Source organism: Palaemon carinicauda, chromosome 1 (assembly GCF_036898095.1).
Source record: "Palaemon carinicauda isolate YSFRI2023 chromosome 1, ASM3689809v2, whole genome shotgun sequence".
Classification (NCBI taxonomy): Eukaryota; Metazoa; Arthropoda; class Malacostraca; order Decapoda; family Palaemonidae; genus Palaemon; species Palaemon carinicauda.
Window position 1 is genome coordinate 86,122,575 of NC_090725.1, and position 17,232 is coordinate 86,139,806.

Sequence of the window (17,232 nt, forward strand, 5' to 3'; positions counted from 1 at the left end):
ACTCCTGCCGAAAATAGGGAAGCCAACTCATTTGACCCATCCCTAAGAGCCTTGTCCATGCAGGCCATAATACTAGTAAGGTCTTCTGTATCTTCCAACCACTCTGTTTTCCTGGCCAGCGTACCCAGAGACCAGTCCAAAAAACTAAAGACTTCGAAGGCTCGGAAAATTCCCTTGACGAGGTGGTCAAGCTCAGACATAGACCACATTACCTTCGCCGAGTTAAGGGCATGTCTTCTGGAAGAGTCAACAATGCCAGAGAAGTTCCCCTGGGAGGAGGCAGGCACTCCCAGGCCTAGAGCTTCTCCAGTTACGTACCACATGCCCGCCTTAGACGCAAGTCTAGCTGGTGGAAACGAGAAGGTGGTCTTGACCGCTTGCCTACGCTCCTTCAGCCAGTCATCCATTCTAGCGAGAGACTTCCTAGCCAAGATGGACAGCTTCGTTTTGATGAAAGCCGACTGCTTTTTGGCCTTCTTCCCGCTAAACTGCGACTGAGGCGAACGAGGAGCAGCAGGTTGAAACTCCTCCCCATAAAGCTCAAGGAGGGAGCGAGAGAGAACCTTATAATCTGCAGCCACGTTAGCAGGCTTATCTTCATCTTCTGAGATATCCTCTAGATCTTGCCCTACTTCCAACTCAGTCTCTCTTTGGGCTGCAGGAACTAAGTCTGAGGTTGCTTTAACAAGCCGATCAGCTTCCAATTGCTCATCTGCGTCCGAAAAAAGCAAATCGTCGGATACGTCCTGTTGGCGAGGGCTGAATGCGTCCTGACATCGAGGGGCGCGTGCATCCTGGTGCTGCGCCCCGGAGGCGTCCTATCGCCGCGCGATGGAGGCGTCCTGACGTCGCCCGCTGGAGGCGTCCTGACGTCGCCCGCTGGAGGCGTCCTGACGTCGCCCGCTGGAGGCGTCCTGACGTCGCCCGCTGGAGGCGTCCTGACGTCGCCCGCTGGAGGCGTCCTGACGTCGCCCGCTGGAGGCGTCCTGACGTCGCCCGCTGGAGGCGTCCTGACGTCGCCCGCTGGAGGCGTCCTGACGTCGCCCGCTAGAAGCGTTCTCGAGGCGGGGGGAGGATGCGTCCTGGCGCCGAGAGCTGGAAGCGTCCTTGCGACGAAAGTTGGATGCGTCGTGAAGCGGAAGCGTCCTGGAGAGGCAGACTGGAAGCATCCTGGAGAGGCAGGCTGGAAGCGTCCTGGCGTCGTGAGCGAGAGACGGAAGCGTCCTGGCAACGAGAATCGTGAGCGCCCTGGCGGCGTGTCGAGGAAGAAGCAGCGCGGTACCGCGCGCTTGACGAATCGCGCCGCGGTTCCTTGCGAGAGGCCCTCCGTTCCCTCTTAGAGGCCGATTTCCTAATCGGTAAAGTGTCGTCCTTACGCCTGCCCGACTGGGAGGAAGGGCGGCTAAAAGCTTGCACCAGAGAAGACAGCTGCTTCTGCATAACTTTCATAAAAGATTTTGCGACTGCTGCTGGATCCTGCGTTTCCGAAGGCGATGGCTGCCAAGTAGCGCTGGTCGTAGGAGAAGGTTCTCTTGATAGTCTCTCGTCACTTACAAGAAGAGGAGAATCTTCCTTCCCTCCATTTCAAGGCTTTGACTTCTTCGTTGGAACGGCGTCCCAGTCATCCTCTGAAAGAAAAGGTTCCGGGCTACTCGATAAGGGAGAGCGAGAATGGGTCTGGTCTGCTTGATTCCATCTGCTCTTGGTTGGTCTCGAAGCTTCATACTGCCATTTGCGTCTAGGCATGGGGTTCGGGGAAGACACCATCACTTCCGACACGCCTTTTCCGTGGCGGTCATGAGCAGCCTGGGAAAACGCAACAGGACTGCTTGAGGCGACGGCTGACCGAGGATGCGTACCTCTCACTCCCTTGCGGCCGTCGACGTACCTTCTCCCTTGGTCCTGGGAGCTTGGTCGAGGTCTAGACCTAGGGACGTGACAGGTTCGATCAGTCGCCACCTCCAATGCACTTTCACAAGCACTAATCACACTCTCACTCTTACCTTTAAAGGATGAAAGCTGGTCTTTAATAGCCTTCAACTCAGCCGCCATCCTGGCGTACCGAGGGTCATCCGTAGATACCGTTCCTTTAGAAGGGGCAGGAGCTACTACCTCAGGAGAAGGTTCAATTTCTACAGAGGAATTAATTAAGGGATCCAAAGAAATATTTAAGCTAAGCTCACTAGCAGAATTAGATTTAAATCTCGAAGCCCTCCGGGCTTTATCTAACTCTGACTTACGCACATAGCGTTTCATACTTAACCATTCTTTCTCGCTCAAAACCTCACATTCCTTGCACCTATTATCAAGCGCACATTCAAAACCCCTGCACCCCAGACAAACAGTGTGAGGGTCTACCGAAACTTTCGGTAACCTCACCTTGCATACCTCATTTACACAAACACAAAAATTAAGTTTATCAGTCATTGTAAACAAACAAATAGTCAAAGAATAATAACAAAAGCAATTGCCAAAACCCTAAATCAGTGTACGTCACCAAAAAACAAGTCCAGTACAGTGACACAGGGAAAAGCGAACGAAAAACTCCAATGACGGACCAACGATGTTGTCAGTCCAACCGGCAGAGATGATCTGAGGAACAGAAAACGGGAATGATTCCACATACCACCCTGTAAGGGGTGTTAACCACCTAACTGCACAACCACCACACGGCGGTTGCCGCGAATTTTGAAAAATTCTGCCGGACGTCAGAGACTATAGCTATATATATATATATATATATGACTGCCAGGTAAGTTCTATTCATAAAAATAGGGGTTAACTTGAAAGGTAAAGTACACAGGACAGATGTGAGACTGGCAATGATGTATGGAGCGGAGACGTGGGCAATAAAGAAGACAGAAGAGAAGCTGGATGAGGCAGAGATGAGAACGTTGAGATGGATGTGTGGGGTGACAAGAAGAGATATAGTGGTACAATACACGCACAAACCCAATCTACTGGTACCATTGACAAAACAAAACACATATTAAACAATCTCACCAACCATTCAAGTACAGTCACACCCCCTTCCTTCAACATCTCGGCTCTCACACCATCCATACCAGATGCTTCTTTTCCTACTCTAGTTTCATCTAGTGCTCTCCTCACTTCCTCTCTTGTAATCTCTCTCATTCTCATCTCCCATCACCAGCACCTCAACACCTGCAACAGCAATTATATCTGCCTCCCTATTATCCTCAACATTCAGTAAACTTTCAAAATACTCCGCCCACCTTTTCCTTGCCTCCTCTCCTTTTAACCGCCTTCCATTTCTATCTTTCACTGTCTCTTCAATTCTTGAACCAGCCTTCCTTACTCTCTTCACTTCTTTCCAAAACTACTTCTTATTCTCTTCATATGGATGACCCAATCCCTGACCCCACCTCAGGTCAGCTGCCCTCTTTGCCTCCCTTACCTTTCGCTTTACTTCCATATTTTTCTCTATATCTTTCATACTTCTCTACACTATTACTCTGCAGCCATTCTTCAAATGCCCTCCTTTTCTCTTCCACTTTTACCTTCATTCCTTCATTCCACCATTCACTGCCCTTCCTAATGCTGCCTCCAACAAACTTCTTGCCACACACATCACTTGCAATCTCAACATAATTTTCTTTTACTAACTTCCACTCCTCCTCTAAATTACCAGTTTCTCTTACTTTCACTTCATCATATGCCACTTTCAACCTTTCTTGATATTTACTTTTTACCCCCGGTTTTATTAGCTCTTCAACCCTCACTAGCTCCCTTTTACATCCACCTACTCTATTCTCCCACTCTTTTGCTACAACTAATTTTCCTTCCACCAAAAAATGATCAGACATACCATTAGCCATACCCCTAACCACGTGCACGTCTTTCCATCTTCCAATCATTCTTTTAGTTATCAACTCATAATCCATTTTAATTTAGATACACTTACTAAATGATTTGTTGCTTAAAAGTACAGTAAGTTTGTATGGATAAATCAACTTACAAATATCAAAGGCTATGATTGTTGATGTCAACCTAACTATTTTGGCAAATACTCACTATCGGCATATTAACCAGATTTTACTGTACCTTTACAAGCCAATAGGTCCAATTTCATATGTTTTCAAAAAATACATTACCATTCCCATTGGATGGTGACGAACTTCTTCGGTAATACTGTTGAATGGTGCTTCGAGGATTACACCACCTGGACATTTTTGTTCCTGACAAAGCTCAGATACTGAATGACATGCCACTCTGAAAGAATATGAGAGTAAATATAATAAAAACAATTTAACAACAAATTTTCAGGCTAAAATAAATAAAAAAATACTATGAACTACAAGGGCCAACTCGACAACCTCTGAATAAAAATACTAATTATTTTTCTCTCCTGCCACCATTCGATCCCCTTCCTCCGAGGGACCACTAGACTACCAACCACTCACCACATACTAAGAGGGAAGCGGCAAAAAAAGGCTCCCAGGAAAATGGGTGTCAACAGATTCAGATTTGAGAAGTTGTAACCAGTGATGAAATGTAGAACATAATTTAACAATTATCAAATAAGACTTGAGGATATGATGAAGTACAAAGAACTGCTTTATTTTAAGAAAAATCTTCTTTTTATTTTTTTTTTTGGTCAGCAGAATCAGATTAAATATTCTTATGCCTAATGTATATCAAAATCACAACTTTGACAATCCTCTCTCTTTCTGTCATTTCAAAAACTCTCATCAAATGTAAATTAATGTCACAACTTATACAATTCTCTCAATTTCTTTTCACAAATTTTTAACCATGAGTTATACTGTACTATTGTAAGACTTGACACAATGTACACAAGCCAAAATATTGGCTTAGAGCATGACAAAATGGAAACAATGAATTTCACTTTAAATTAGTTCATACTAGTTATAATACTTGAATAAATAAAAGATAAACAAGAATTACTTAAAAACATTCCCATTCAAAATTATTGGGCCACGACTAATTAGGTACAGTAAGCCTCTTACATACAAAAGTAAGACCTACGGACTTCCACAGATATGAACATGTGCAAAAATAATCATTAAAAAAATTAAAATGTTATTTTCATTAGTAAAATAAATTTTTGAATATACTTACCCGATGATCATGTAGCTGTCAACTCTGTTGCCCGACAGAAATCTACGGTCGGGATACGCCAGCGATCGCTATACAGGTGGGGGTGTACACAACAGCGCCATCTGTGGTCAGGTACTCCAGTACTTCTTGTCAACACCACCTCAATTTTTTCCTCGGTCCACTGGTTCTCTATGGGGAGGAAGGGTGGGTCAATTAAATCATGATCATCGGGTAAGTATATTCAAAAATTTATTTTACTAATGAAAATAACATTTTTCAATATTAATCTTACCCGATGATCATGTAGCTGATTCACACCCAGGGTAGTGGGTGGAGACCAGCATACATGTTGACAAAGAAGCTGAGTATCCCGTATTTCATTTTATTAGTTATTCAAAAATAACATAAAATAAATAAGTACCTGGTAAGGAAGACGACTTGAACCATTACTCTGCCTTTATTAAGTACGTCTTCCTTACTGAGCGTAGCGGTCCTCTTAGGATGCTGAACGACTCTTAGGTGCTGAAGTATAAAGGGCTGCAACCCATACTAAAGGACCTCATCACAACCTTTAACCTCGGCGCTTCTCAAGAAAGAATTGACCACCCGCCAAATCAACAAGGATGTGGAAGGCTTCTTAGCCGACCGTACAACCCATAAAAAGTATTCAAGAGAAAGGTTAAAAAGGTTATGGGATTATGGGAAATGTAGTGGCTGAGCCCCCGCCTACTACTGCATTCGTTGCTACGAATGGTCCCAGGGTGTAGCAGTTCTCGTAAAGAGACTGGACATCTTTGAGATAGAATGATGCGAACACTGACTTGCTTCTCCAATAGGTTGCATCCATAACACTCTGCAGAGAACGGTTCTGTTTGAAGGCCACTGAAGTAGCCACAGCTCTCACTTCATGTGTCCTTACCTTCAGCAAAGCAAGGTCTTCTTCCTTCAGATGAGAATGTGCTTCCCTAATCAGAAGCCTGATTAGTAAGAAACTGAGTTCTTAGACCTTGGAAGAGAAGGCTTCTTGATAGCACACCATAAGGCTTCTGATTGTCCTCGTAAAGGTTATGACCTTTTTAGATAGTACCTAAGAGCTCTAACTGGGCAAAGTACTCTCTCCAGTTCGTTCCCCACCAAGTTGGACAGGCTTGGGATCTCGAACGACTTAGGCCAAGGACGAGAAGGAAGCTCGTTTTAGCAAAAAACCGAGCTGCAAGGAACATGTAGCCGTTTCAGATGTGAAAACTATGTTCCTGCTGAAGGCGTGGATCTCACTTACTCTTTTAGCTGTTGCCAAGCACACGAGGAAAAGAGTTTTAAATGTGAGGTCCTTAAAAGAGGCTGATTGGAGAGGTTCAAATCTTGATGACATAAGGAACCTTAGGACCCCGTCTAGATTCCAGCCTGGAGTGGACAACCGACGTTCCTTTGAGGTCTCAAAAGACCTAAGGAGGTCCTGTAGATCTTTGTTGGTGGAAAGATCCAAGCCTCTGTGGCGGAAAACCGCTGCCAACATACTTCTGTAACCCTTGATCGTAGGAGCTGAAAGGGATCTTACGTTCCTTAGATGTAACAGGAAGTCAGCAATCTGGGTTACAGTGGTACTGGTTGAGGAAACTGGATTGGCCTTGTACCAGCTTCGGAAGACTTCCCCTTTAGACTGATAGACTCTGAGAGTGGATGTCCTCCTTGCACTGGCAATCGCTCTGGCTGCCTCCTTCGAAAAGCCCCTAGCTCTAGAGAGTCTTTCGATAGTCTGAAGGCAGTCAGACGAAGACCGTGGAGGATTGGGTGTACCTTCTTTACGTGAGGTTGACGTAGAAGGCCCACTCCTAGAGGAAGAGTCCTGGGAATGTCGACCAGCCATTGCAGTACCTCTATGAACCATTCTCTCGCGGGCCAGAGGGGAGCAACCAACGTCAGCCGTGTCCCTTTGCGAGAGGCGAACTTCTGAAGTACCCTGTTGACAATCTTGAACGGCGGGAATGCATACAGGTCGAGATGGGACCAATCCAGCAGAAAAGCATCCACGTGAACTGCTGCTGGGTCTGGAATCGGAGAACAATACAACGGGAGCCTCTAGGTTATCGAGGTAGCGAACAGATCTATGGTTGGCTGACCCCACAGGGCCCAAAGTCTGCTGCAAACATTCTTGTGAAGGGTCCACTCTGTGGGGATGACCTGACCCTTCCGGCTGAGGCGATCTGCCATGACATTCATATCGCCCTGAATGAACCTCGTTACCAGCGAGAGCTTTCGATCTTTTGACCAGATGAGGAGGTCCCTTGCGATCTAGAACAACTTCCACGAATGAGTCCCTCACTGCTTGGAGATGTAAGCCAAGGCTGTGGTGTTGTCAGAGTCCACCTCCACCACCTTGTTAAGCTGGAGGGACTTGAAGTTTATCAAGGCCAGATGAACCGCCAACAGCTCCTTGCAATTGATGTGAAGTGTCCTTTGCTCCTGATTCCATGTTCCCGAGCATTCCTGTCCGTCCAAAGTCACACCCCAGCCCGTGTCTGATGCGTCCGAGAAAAGACGGCGGTCGGGTTTCTGAACAGCCAAAGGTAGACCTTCCTTGAGAAGAAAGCTGTTCTTTCACCACGTTAGAGTAGACCTCCTCTCTTCGGAAACAGGAACTGAGACCGTCTCTAGCGTCATGTCCTTTATCCAGTGAGCAGCTAGATGATACTGAAGGGGGCGGAGGTGGAGTCTCCCTAACTCGATGAACAGGGCCAGCGATGAAAGTGTCCCTGTTAGACTCATCCACTACCTGACTGAGCATCGGTTCCTTCTCAGCATGCTCTGGATGCATTTTAGGGCTTGGTAGATTCTTGGGGCCGACGGAAAAGCCCGAAAAGCTCGACTCTGAAGTTCCATACCCAGGTAGACAAAGGTCTGGGATGGGACGAGCTGGGACTCCTCTAAATTGACCAGGAGGCCCAGTTCCTTGGTCAGATCCATAGTCCATCTGAGATTCTCCAGACAGCGACGACTTGTGGGAGCTCTTAAAAGCCAGTCGTCTGACGGAGCCGGACACAAGATCATGGTACTGCTGCACAGTCTGTGAACTGTCAACCATGGGGAAGCGAGGAAGTACAGCGACAACCCGAAACTGTCTAGACTGTCTGGGTAGTACAGACAACTCCTTATCGGGTTGCTGAGGTTGCCGCACTGCATCACAACAAGTCCCCTCTGCTGGTTGTTGAACGTCTTCCCAGTGACACACTGACTCCGTAAACAAAAAATCCTCTAACAAGGACTAAGCTTGGACTGCATGTCTTGCAACAAAGCTCAAGGTCTATGGGAGCAGGTGTGGCAACAAACGGGGTTAGCGACTGAAGCGGAACCATTACCCTCCCTGGAAGCATGTTATGCTTAAATAAAAGTCCATAGGAGGCTAAGCAGCTTAAGGCTCCTCTCCAAATGACAGAGTCCTCAAGGGAATATCAGAAGGAGGGAGAATAGCACTTTCTCATCTACAGGAACCATATCCAAGAAAAGCTAAGTTCTCTCAGTGAGGGTTTCACTGGTGCAAAAGCAGCAGACCAGAAGGCAACGTTATGAAACTGCTTGACAGTCTTGTGAGTTGGCAACAACCAAAGATGTGTGACTGAGGAGCATGCGGTAAGGTATGCAGAGCATGCTGTAAGGTATGCAGAGCATGCTGTAAGGTATGCAGAGCATGCTGTAAGGAATGCAGAGCATGTTGTAAGGTATGCAGAGCATGCTGTATGCAGAGCATAGTATGCAGAGCATGCTGTAAGGTATGCAGAGCATGCTGTAAGGAATGCAGAGCATGCTGTAAGGTATGCAGAGCATGCTGTAAGGTATGCAGAGCATGCTGTAAGGTATGCAGAGCATGCTGTATGTAGAGCATGCTGTAAGGTATGCAGAGCATGTTGCATGGCATGCGGCTTATGCTGCATGGGATGAGGCTCATGCTGCATGGGATGAGGCTCATGCTGCATGGTATGAGGCTCATGCTGCATGGGATGAGGCTCATGCTGCAAGGGATGAGGCTCAGGCCGCATGGGTTGAGGAGGATGCCGCATAGTATGAGGCTCCTGCCTCATGGGTTGAGGAGGTTGCCGCATAGCATGAGGCTCCTGCCTCATGGGTTGAGGAGGATGCTGCATAGCATGAGACTCCTCATAGCATGAGGCTCTTGCCTCATGGGTTGAGGAGGATGTCGCATAGCATGAGGCTCCTCATAGCATGAGGCTCCTGCCTCATGGGTTGAGGAGGATGCCGCATAGCATGAGGCTCCTCATAGCATGAGGCTCCTGCCTCATGGGTTAGCCTCATGGGTTGAGGAGGATGTCGCATAGCATGAGGCTCCTCATAGCATGAGGCTCCTGCCTCATGGGTTGAGGAGGATGCCGCATAGCATGAGGCTCCTGCCTCATGGGTTGAGGAGGATGCCGCATAGCATGAGGCTCCTGCCTCATGGGTAGAGGAGGTTGCCGCATAGCATGAGGCTCCTGCCTCATGGGTTGAGGAGGATGCCGCATAGCATGAGGCTCCTGCCTCATGGGTTGAGGAGGATGCCGCATAGCATGAGGCTCCTGCCTCATGGGTTGAGGAGGATGCCGCATAGCATGAGGCTCCTGCCTCATGGGTTGAGGAGGATGCCGCATAGCATGAGGCTCCTGCTTCATGGGTTGAGGAGGTTGCCTCATAGTGCTGGAACCCGGCAACTCCCGATGCGGCAACTCACGCATGAAAGCAGGAGGCGCAGCAAGAACATGCGTCTGGCAGGGTGGACTGCGCATCGGAGGTGGAGCTTTCACAGGTGGAGGGTGGGAGCAGGCAGCCGCAGTATCTGCTGAGCGCACAACCTCGGCGGGTTGTAGGTTAACAGGCTGCATTGTCAACCTTCCAGCATGATACTCCTGTATGAAGGAGCAAGCTGAGACTGAATAGTCTGCAGCATGGACCACTAGGGTCTATGAAAGACAACAACAAACGGAGCTACTGTCCGTTGAGACTGAGGGTCTAAAACAGCTGGTGCGGCAACAGACGGAGTTACTGCCTGTTGCGGTACCACCTTGCCTCTCTGGGAGGTGTGCAGTTGTCGTACTGCAGCAAGTCCGAACTGACCCAGTGGCAGTGGCTACACCTAGGAGTTGGACTTGCGCGGAAGGGACCGACTTGCACTTAAAAGCTGCAAGATTTGGTCCATGGTTTCTGCGAGAAACCTCTTCCGCAGACGAGGAATAAATGGGCTCTCTCGTCTTTGTGTGGGTGGGGTGATCACGTCGGCTACGTGAGTGGATACACCCGAAACCACGGAGGGAAACGTCTGTTCGTCGATCAAGGCCTGATGAACCCATAAGTCGTTCGACATTACTTCTTCCCTGGGCTTGGGAGCTTGTAAGAGGTCCCAGACTAGGCGAACAACTGGCACGAACAGACGAACCCTCGAACGCAACACTGTAACACTTTGCGCTTATCACTTTATCACTTTTGATTTTCTGTTTGCACTTATTTCACTGAACTCGAAACTTTAAGTGGTTTGTACCTGAAACACGCAATTCTATCCTTCATTAAAAGTTAGTAATTGCGAAAACAGTATTACAATGTAACAGAAAAACATAACGATAGAGCGCAAGTTGAACGTTCTGAACGTCAACAACTGCGGAGACAAAACAAAACGTTAGTTCAACTTTGAAAACAGTACGAGACTATCAAAGAAATTCTTTCAAAAACATTAAAATAGCATAAAATCTTAACAGGTAAAAACGATATGACGGGCTCAATGTTAATTAACTTCGGTTCCAAGAAAAGACCGCCTACTATTAGGAAAGGTCGCATATAAACAAACATAAAAATTAATTTTTATAAGTTTATAATAAAAGGAAGTTAATCGAAGAGGCCTATAAAAGGCGGAGAGATATAAAATAAATCTATAACTTTGTTAAGCAAAATTAAGAAAGAGAGTCTATACTCTCTTCGACACCAACACTTCCGTCTAAGGGAAGGGTCGGCCATTTAAAAGTGAAAGAGAGTTCATACTCTCTTCGTCACCAAAATTAAATCAAATTAATTCCAAAAACTTGCTAAGCTAATGTTAAAGCTTCCTGAATAGCGAAGGCTAAACTCTAGAGCAAATACATCACCAAATCGTGAACAATAACTCCAGAATCAACAGCGTATCCAAGTAGGTCTAGCCGGTGGCACGACAGAGGAAAAATTGAGGTGGTGTTGACAAGAAGTACTGGAGTACCTGACCACAGATGGCGCTGTTGTGTACACCCCCACCTGTATAGCGATCGCTGGCGTATCCCGACCGTAGATTTCTGTCGGGCAACAGAGTTGACAGCTACATGATCATCGGGTAAGATTAATATTGAAAAATCATGGCACACTGATCGTTATTCCATATTTGTTGATATGTCTCCCATCTGCATCTGTCTGGTCTCTCAACAAGTGGTTGTGACTTCAATTCCAAGGGACCACTGTATTCCTTTGTGTAAACTTTTGTCAATCAAGAAGTTTGATAGTAAGAGCAAAAGTAGTGGTGATACCTCTAATTGTTGCAAGGAAATGGCATGACATTACAATGGATACAAAAATGAAAATAATAAGAATGCAAAAATAATAGAAGTAGTAACTCATCTTGTCCCCCCCCCCAAGGCCATGCCCCGTATGGCAGCTGATCTACATCACAGACTATGACTATTTATAAAATACTGTATCTTTTTCTATAACAGGCCAGTCAAATGAGACAAAACAAATGCTGATAAACAAAAAATATTACAGAAAACTGCGAAGTGTTCAATCACCATAATAGTGTAATTTACATCCATTTTACACCCCTCTATCACCTTCATAATAGCATACTTTATAATAAATCAATTTTGCAGCCTTCTATCTGCCCAGGTTTTGGCCGCCCTCATGAAAAAAATGGCATCCAAAATCAAACCATTGTTCTCTAGTGTTGGGTTGTACTATAGCCCTTGTACCAAGGGCTTCCACTGTCCTGGGTTGGAGTTCACTTGCTTGAGGGTACACTTGGGCACACTTCTATTTTATTTCTTTTCCTCTTGTTTTTTTTAAATGGTGTGTTGGGCAGGCTTAATACAAAAGCTATGGATGCCTGCTGGTTTATCAAGAGGTTGTCTTTTGCTTATCTGTTTCTATATCGCTTCAAAACCATCCTTACTGTCCTCCCTTCAGTTGAAGTGGCTATCTTGGAGGGTATTTAGCCTTACATGGTGTATTGGCTCCGCCATGTTGATCAATATTTCAGAATTTCTAGTCTCAAGTCTATGGGTTTTATCTATCACTTTATATATATTTCTATACTTTTGTTTTTGTTGTTATTATTACGTTAGTTTTTAAATATGATGAATCTTTTTTATTGCCATTAATTCTTATCCTGTCTGGAGACATTGAGCGAAAGCCAGGAACAGTATATCCTGGACTTCAGCAATGTCGTCTACTGTATTGCAATATTCATGATCTTCATGAAAACATTCAAGGCCTTAGGGTTGCATCCAGACAACCCAGAATACAAGCAGGATGGAAGAATTGGAAAAAAGTGCGTGGAGTACTATGCGATAGGTAAATAGGGGTTAAGTTGACAGGTAAAGTACACAGGACAGTTGTGAGACCGGCAATGATGTATGAAGCGGAGACGTGGGCAATAAAGAAGACAGAAGAGAAGAAGATGGATGTGGCAGAGATGAGAATGTTGAGATGGATGTGTGGGGTGACAAGAAGAGATAAGATACAGAATGAGGTAATTAGGGGTACCACAGGAATTAGAAAACTGTCAGATAAGATCCAAGAAAGTAGACTGAGGTGGTATGGTCATGTCATGAGAAGAGATGAACAGTATATTGGGAGGAGAATGATGGAAATGGAGGTACAGGGAACAAGAAGGAGAGGGAGACCAAAGCGAAGGTGGGTGGACTGTATCAAGGATAACCTTCGATCAAAGGGATTAACCGGTGATGAGGTGTGGGACACTATGGGCTGCAAGAGTGCAAGAGCCCGTGTCTGGCCAAAAGGGCCAGGCAATCTTCAACAACAAACAAGTGTGGGACAGAGGTAGATGGAGAAAGCTGACCAGTAACATCGACCCCACATAGAAGTGGGAAAAGATGTAGACAAAGAAGAAGAAGAAGAGTTGCATCCAGATAGTTTGATATTATTTTGTGTTCAAAAACTTTGGTTTCTCAAATGAGGCTCTCATCTGGTCTCCTTATAACTGGTTTTAAGATGCCCATAATTTTGAAATGGGATGCCATTCCTAGGGCCAGGGGAATAGCAGTATATATCAAGACCGAGTACCCTGCTTCTCAAAAGTCTTGCTATGAATGTGGATGTCATGAGATTCAGGTAATAAAAGTTTGTGGCAGGCATAACTATTTGTGTTCGACCTACCGGAATCCAAACAGATGATTCTATCTTCAACTGTCTTCTTACCATTATGGCTAAGATACTTTTGTTTTAGTTGGTGATTTCAATGACCACTATAGGGAGTGGTTAAATTCTGTTTCTCCTACTGATCACCATGACTTAAGAGCTTTGTACTTCACCTCTGAATCAGGCTGTGAACAAATTATAAGTGAAGCTACTCACAGGTCCGGTAACTGCTTGGACCTCGTATACACAGTCTCCCATGCGTTATAACAAGTAGCATTAGTTCTCCAGTTGGGACACATGATCATGCCTTGTTTTCATTAGTAGTGAAGACTGAGCAGCCTGTCTTTGATGTGTCATGTAAGATTTATATAAAAGCTCGTGCAGACTAGAATAGCATTTTGAGTGGAGCCTGTTGTTCCTATGAATGAGAATCTAGTCGACATAACTGATAGGCGTATCGCTTCTCATGTGCTAAGGCAACGAGTGAAAGACAAAACCTGGTTCAATGATGATCGTAGAGGTGCTTCTTTGGAGAAGCAGGAGGCCTATCATCTTTGGAAGAGTAACAGATCAGATTTGACCTGGAATAACTATACTCGGCTTAGAACTTTTGCTCCGATAGTTTATGATCAAGCTGAAAAGGAATTTAATACAAGCATAAAACAAACCCTTTCTGGCACAACCCAGGAACATAAGTTATGGGGTCCTTTGACTGGCTAGACAGTACTACATTGGATCTTTATCTCTCGTTATGGTTCACGTTCCCTTTGCCTACACATACACAAAATAGTCTGGCCTATTCTTTACAGATTCTCCTCTGCCCTCATACACCTGAAAAAAATGAGATTACCAAACAATTCTTCTTCACTGAAGGGGTTAACTACTGCACTGTAATTGTACAGAGGCTACTTTCCTCTTGGCAAGGGTAGAAGAGACTCTTCAGCTATGGTAGGCAGCTCTTCTAGGAGAAGAAAACTCCAAAATCAAACTATTGTTCTCTCATCTTGGATAGTGCCATAGCCTCTGTACCATGGTCTTCCTCTGTCTTGGGTTAGAGTTCTCTTGCTTGAGGGTACACTTGGGCAAACTATTCTATCCAATTTCTCTTCCTCTTGTTTTGTTAGTTTTTATAGTTTATATTGGAAATATTTATTTTACCCCCTTCACTTCGTTGACGTAAATATACATCAAAACATGCCTGGTAATACACAGGGTGACGTCGGGATAACTTCTTCATTACTATTATCCTTATAATTATTATTATTATTATTATCAGCTACAAAAGAGTATAGCATATGGGTGCATATCACACAAGTTCACACTCGGGGAAATTTCACTAAAGAATCTCCTCTCCCTAATATTAGCCACTCCCCCTCCTGTCTTCAGCCAACCAACAAAGTTTTTGGGATTCTAGCCTTTATTTCTGAATACGTAAGAGCTATTTTAGTCTTTTTATTTTACCTTTAAAAATTACACTACTCTCCAGACAATAGCGACATTCCCCACCTTAGGTATTACTCAACACCCCCCTTGGACAGCCACAATTAGGAGACTGTCTTCCTACTACCAACCAAAATACTTGAGATTCTAATCCTTATTCATGATTATATAAGGTCTATTTTAGTGTATTCAAATCTAACTTACCATTACCAGTAAAGGAAATAGTTGACAGAAGATGAGATTAATCTTTTTTTCTTATTTTATTCCTCTTTTTAAACTATCATTTCTGAAGTATTTCATCTTCATGCTTTATATATTTCATATTTGTATTGTTTATTGTTTTCACGAGTAAAAGTTAGCCTATCATGATTATTTCCATTTATTGCCATTCTACCGTTTCTACACAGTATTCGTCATGTTCTTACATGCGCACTCTCATATATATATCGTTTGTCAACATTTTTTTTGTTGAATCGTATTTGTTTATCATATACCTTATAAATTATACATTATAGAATACTTCTTGTGTCAACTAAACAAATGGATATTTTCATTATATTTCTGTATAACATAACTTCCATTATTACTGTCGAGTCGTTTTATATCTTTCGACGGTTATTTATCATGGAATTATTACGGAATAACATAGTCACTTCAATTAACCCTTTTACCCCCAAGCTATTTGGAACTTTCCAACCCTTAACCCCCAGGCATTTTCTTTTTCAAACACATTTTGCAATACATTTTATTTAAATTGCTCTAACAGCCTTAATTTTTGTCATAGAGAGGTCAGGTTGGTCTCATTCTTTTGGAAAATGCCTGATGTTTCTCATAAATATGCAAAAATATGTAAATAGCCGTTTTTTGCAAGGATGTACCGGTACATCCATGGGAGTAAAGGGATGAGTTTTGTGAAATGTACCAGTACGTCCATTGGGGGTAAAAGAGTTAATATATAAGGATTTTTTACACATATATCGCAGTGCTTTAACGTACCTTATCATTATTAATCATAGAATATTTCTTGTGTCAAAGGAAATTAATGGATATTTTCATTACATTTCTGTACAAGGTAAAGTTCATTATTACTAACGAGTAGTTTTATATCTTTTGACGACTATTTATCGTGGAATTATAACACAATAACAATCACTTCAATGAATATAAAGTTATTTTAACACAAATCACAGTGCTTTACCATCACTTAAAGATAATTACTTAAAACTTTTTCTTTCTAATTATTTTATAATCACCTACCAATGAATGGAAAAACATTTTGGTTCTTTAGAGTAAGTGCATTGGAGAATAAAGCAAAGTTTGGAAAAAATTATTCTGTAATCTGCAGTAAAGCAAATACACATTGAAATGCAGCTTATTATAGGATAAATGAGCGAGTACCGTATTTCCCGTGTCATAAGATGCACCTTTTTTCATGAAAAATTCCCCCCAAAATCACTCTGCGTTTCAACACTCAAGAAAAGCTGTATAAGGGAGTTTGACACCCCTCAAACACCAAGCTATTGACATACAAGCACTCAAATTCATGAGAGATAGAATATAAACCTACAATTATCATTCATATGTAATAAATTCATTTGTTTTTATATTGCCCTTCATTTAATGAAGTACAGTAGCATCTTTTTTTTTTTTTCTTATGTAATCAGCTGATGACTTGCCAACTCCCTTCTACAAGCAAAGATGCCAAATAGCAGACGACGCTATGACACATTAGTTGTCTATGCAGTATATATTTTTTTTCTCATATTTTGTTGATATTTTGTAATAAAGAAATATATTGATTATGACTTTGTTGCCTGGGTTCCGAAATAATACAAATAGACAGTTGCTGAATACACCTTGCAAAAAACTTCTGTTAGGTGAGTGCAGTATTACCAAATTAGCAGAAACGTAACTCGACCTAGAATCACAAACAGTAGCAAAAGTATTCCACCTATAAGAATTTCTAGATTTCTTTAATTAATAATTGAATTTTGTGTGAAAAATTTTAGGCTATATAAGGAATTTTGGAAATATTACTAGAATTTTACCTCTTTACTAAAATTTTATGGAGAACCTTTGCCAACACTGCTTTCGTGTAAACAATACTTGAAACACCAAACACTATGGCTAAACGTGTAGTTGAGGTGGAAACTACACAAGGTTTAGTGGTTTCTTATATGAATGTAATAAAATTGGGATAATCGGCATACAGTATAGCTAAATAATATCAACTTAAACATTTCATAATACACCCAAAATAAGGAAGGTTACTGTGCCAGACAATAATCACGCTAGAGTCGCTACCCAGGGATTTATGTTAAGTTTTGAAAATCC

General features: G+C 43.5%; 1 protein-coding gene across 4 annotated transcripts in view; it reads right to left on the reverse strand.

Annotated features, from left to right (window-relative positions):
• The window catches only part of LOC137649561 (lysophosphatidylserine lipase ABHD12-like), a 239,341-nt gene that overhangs the window by 114,821 nt on the left and 107,288 nt on the right, over positions 1-17,232 (reverse strand). For all 4 annotated transcript variants that reach the window (XM_068382557.1, XM_068382550.1, XM_068382564.1 and 1 more), the window contains exon 7: positions 4,116-4,233. In XM_068382557.1, coding sequence (XP_068238658.1) covers positions 4,116-4,233 — 118 coding nt within the window. The remainder of the gene's footprint in view (positions 1-4,115; positions 4,234-17,232) is intronic.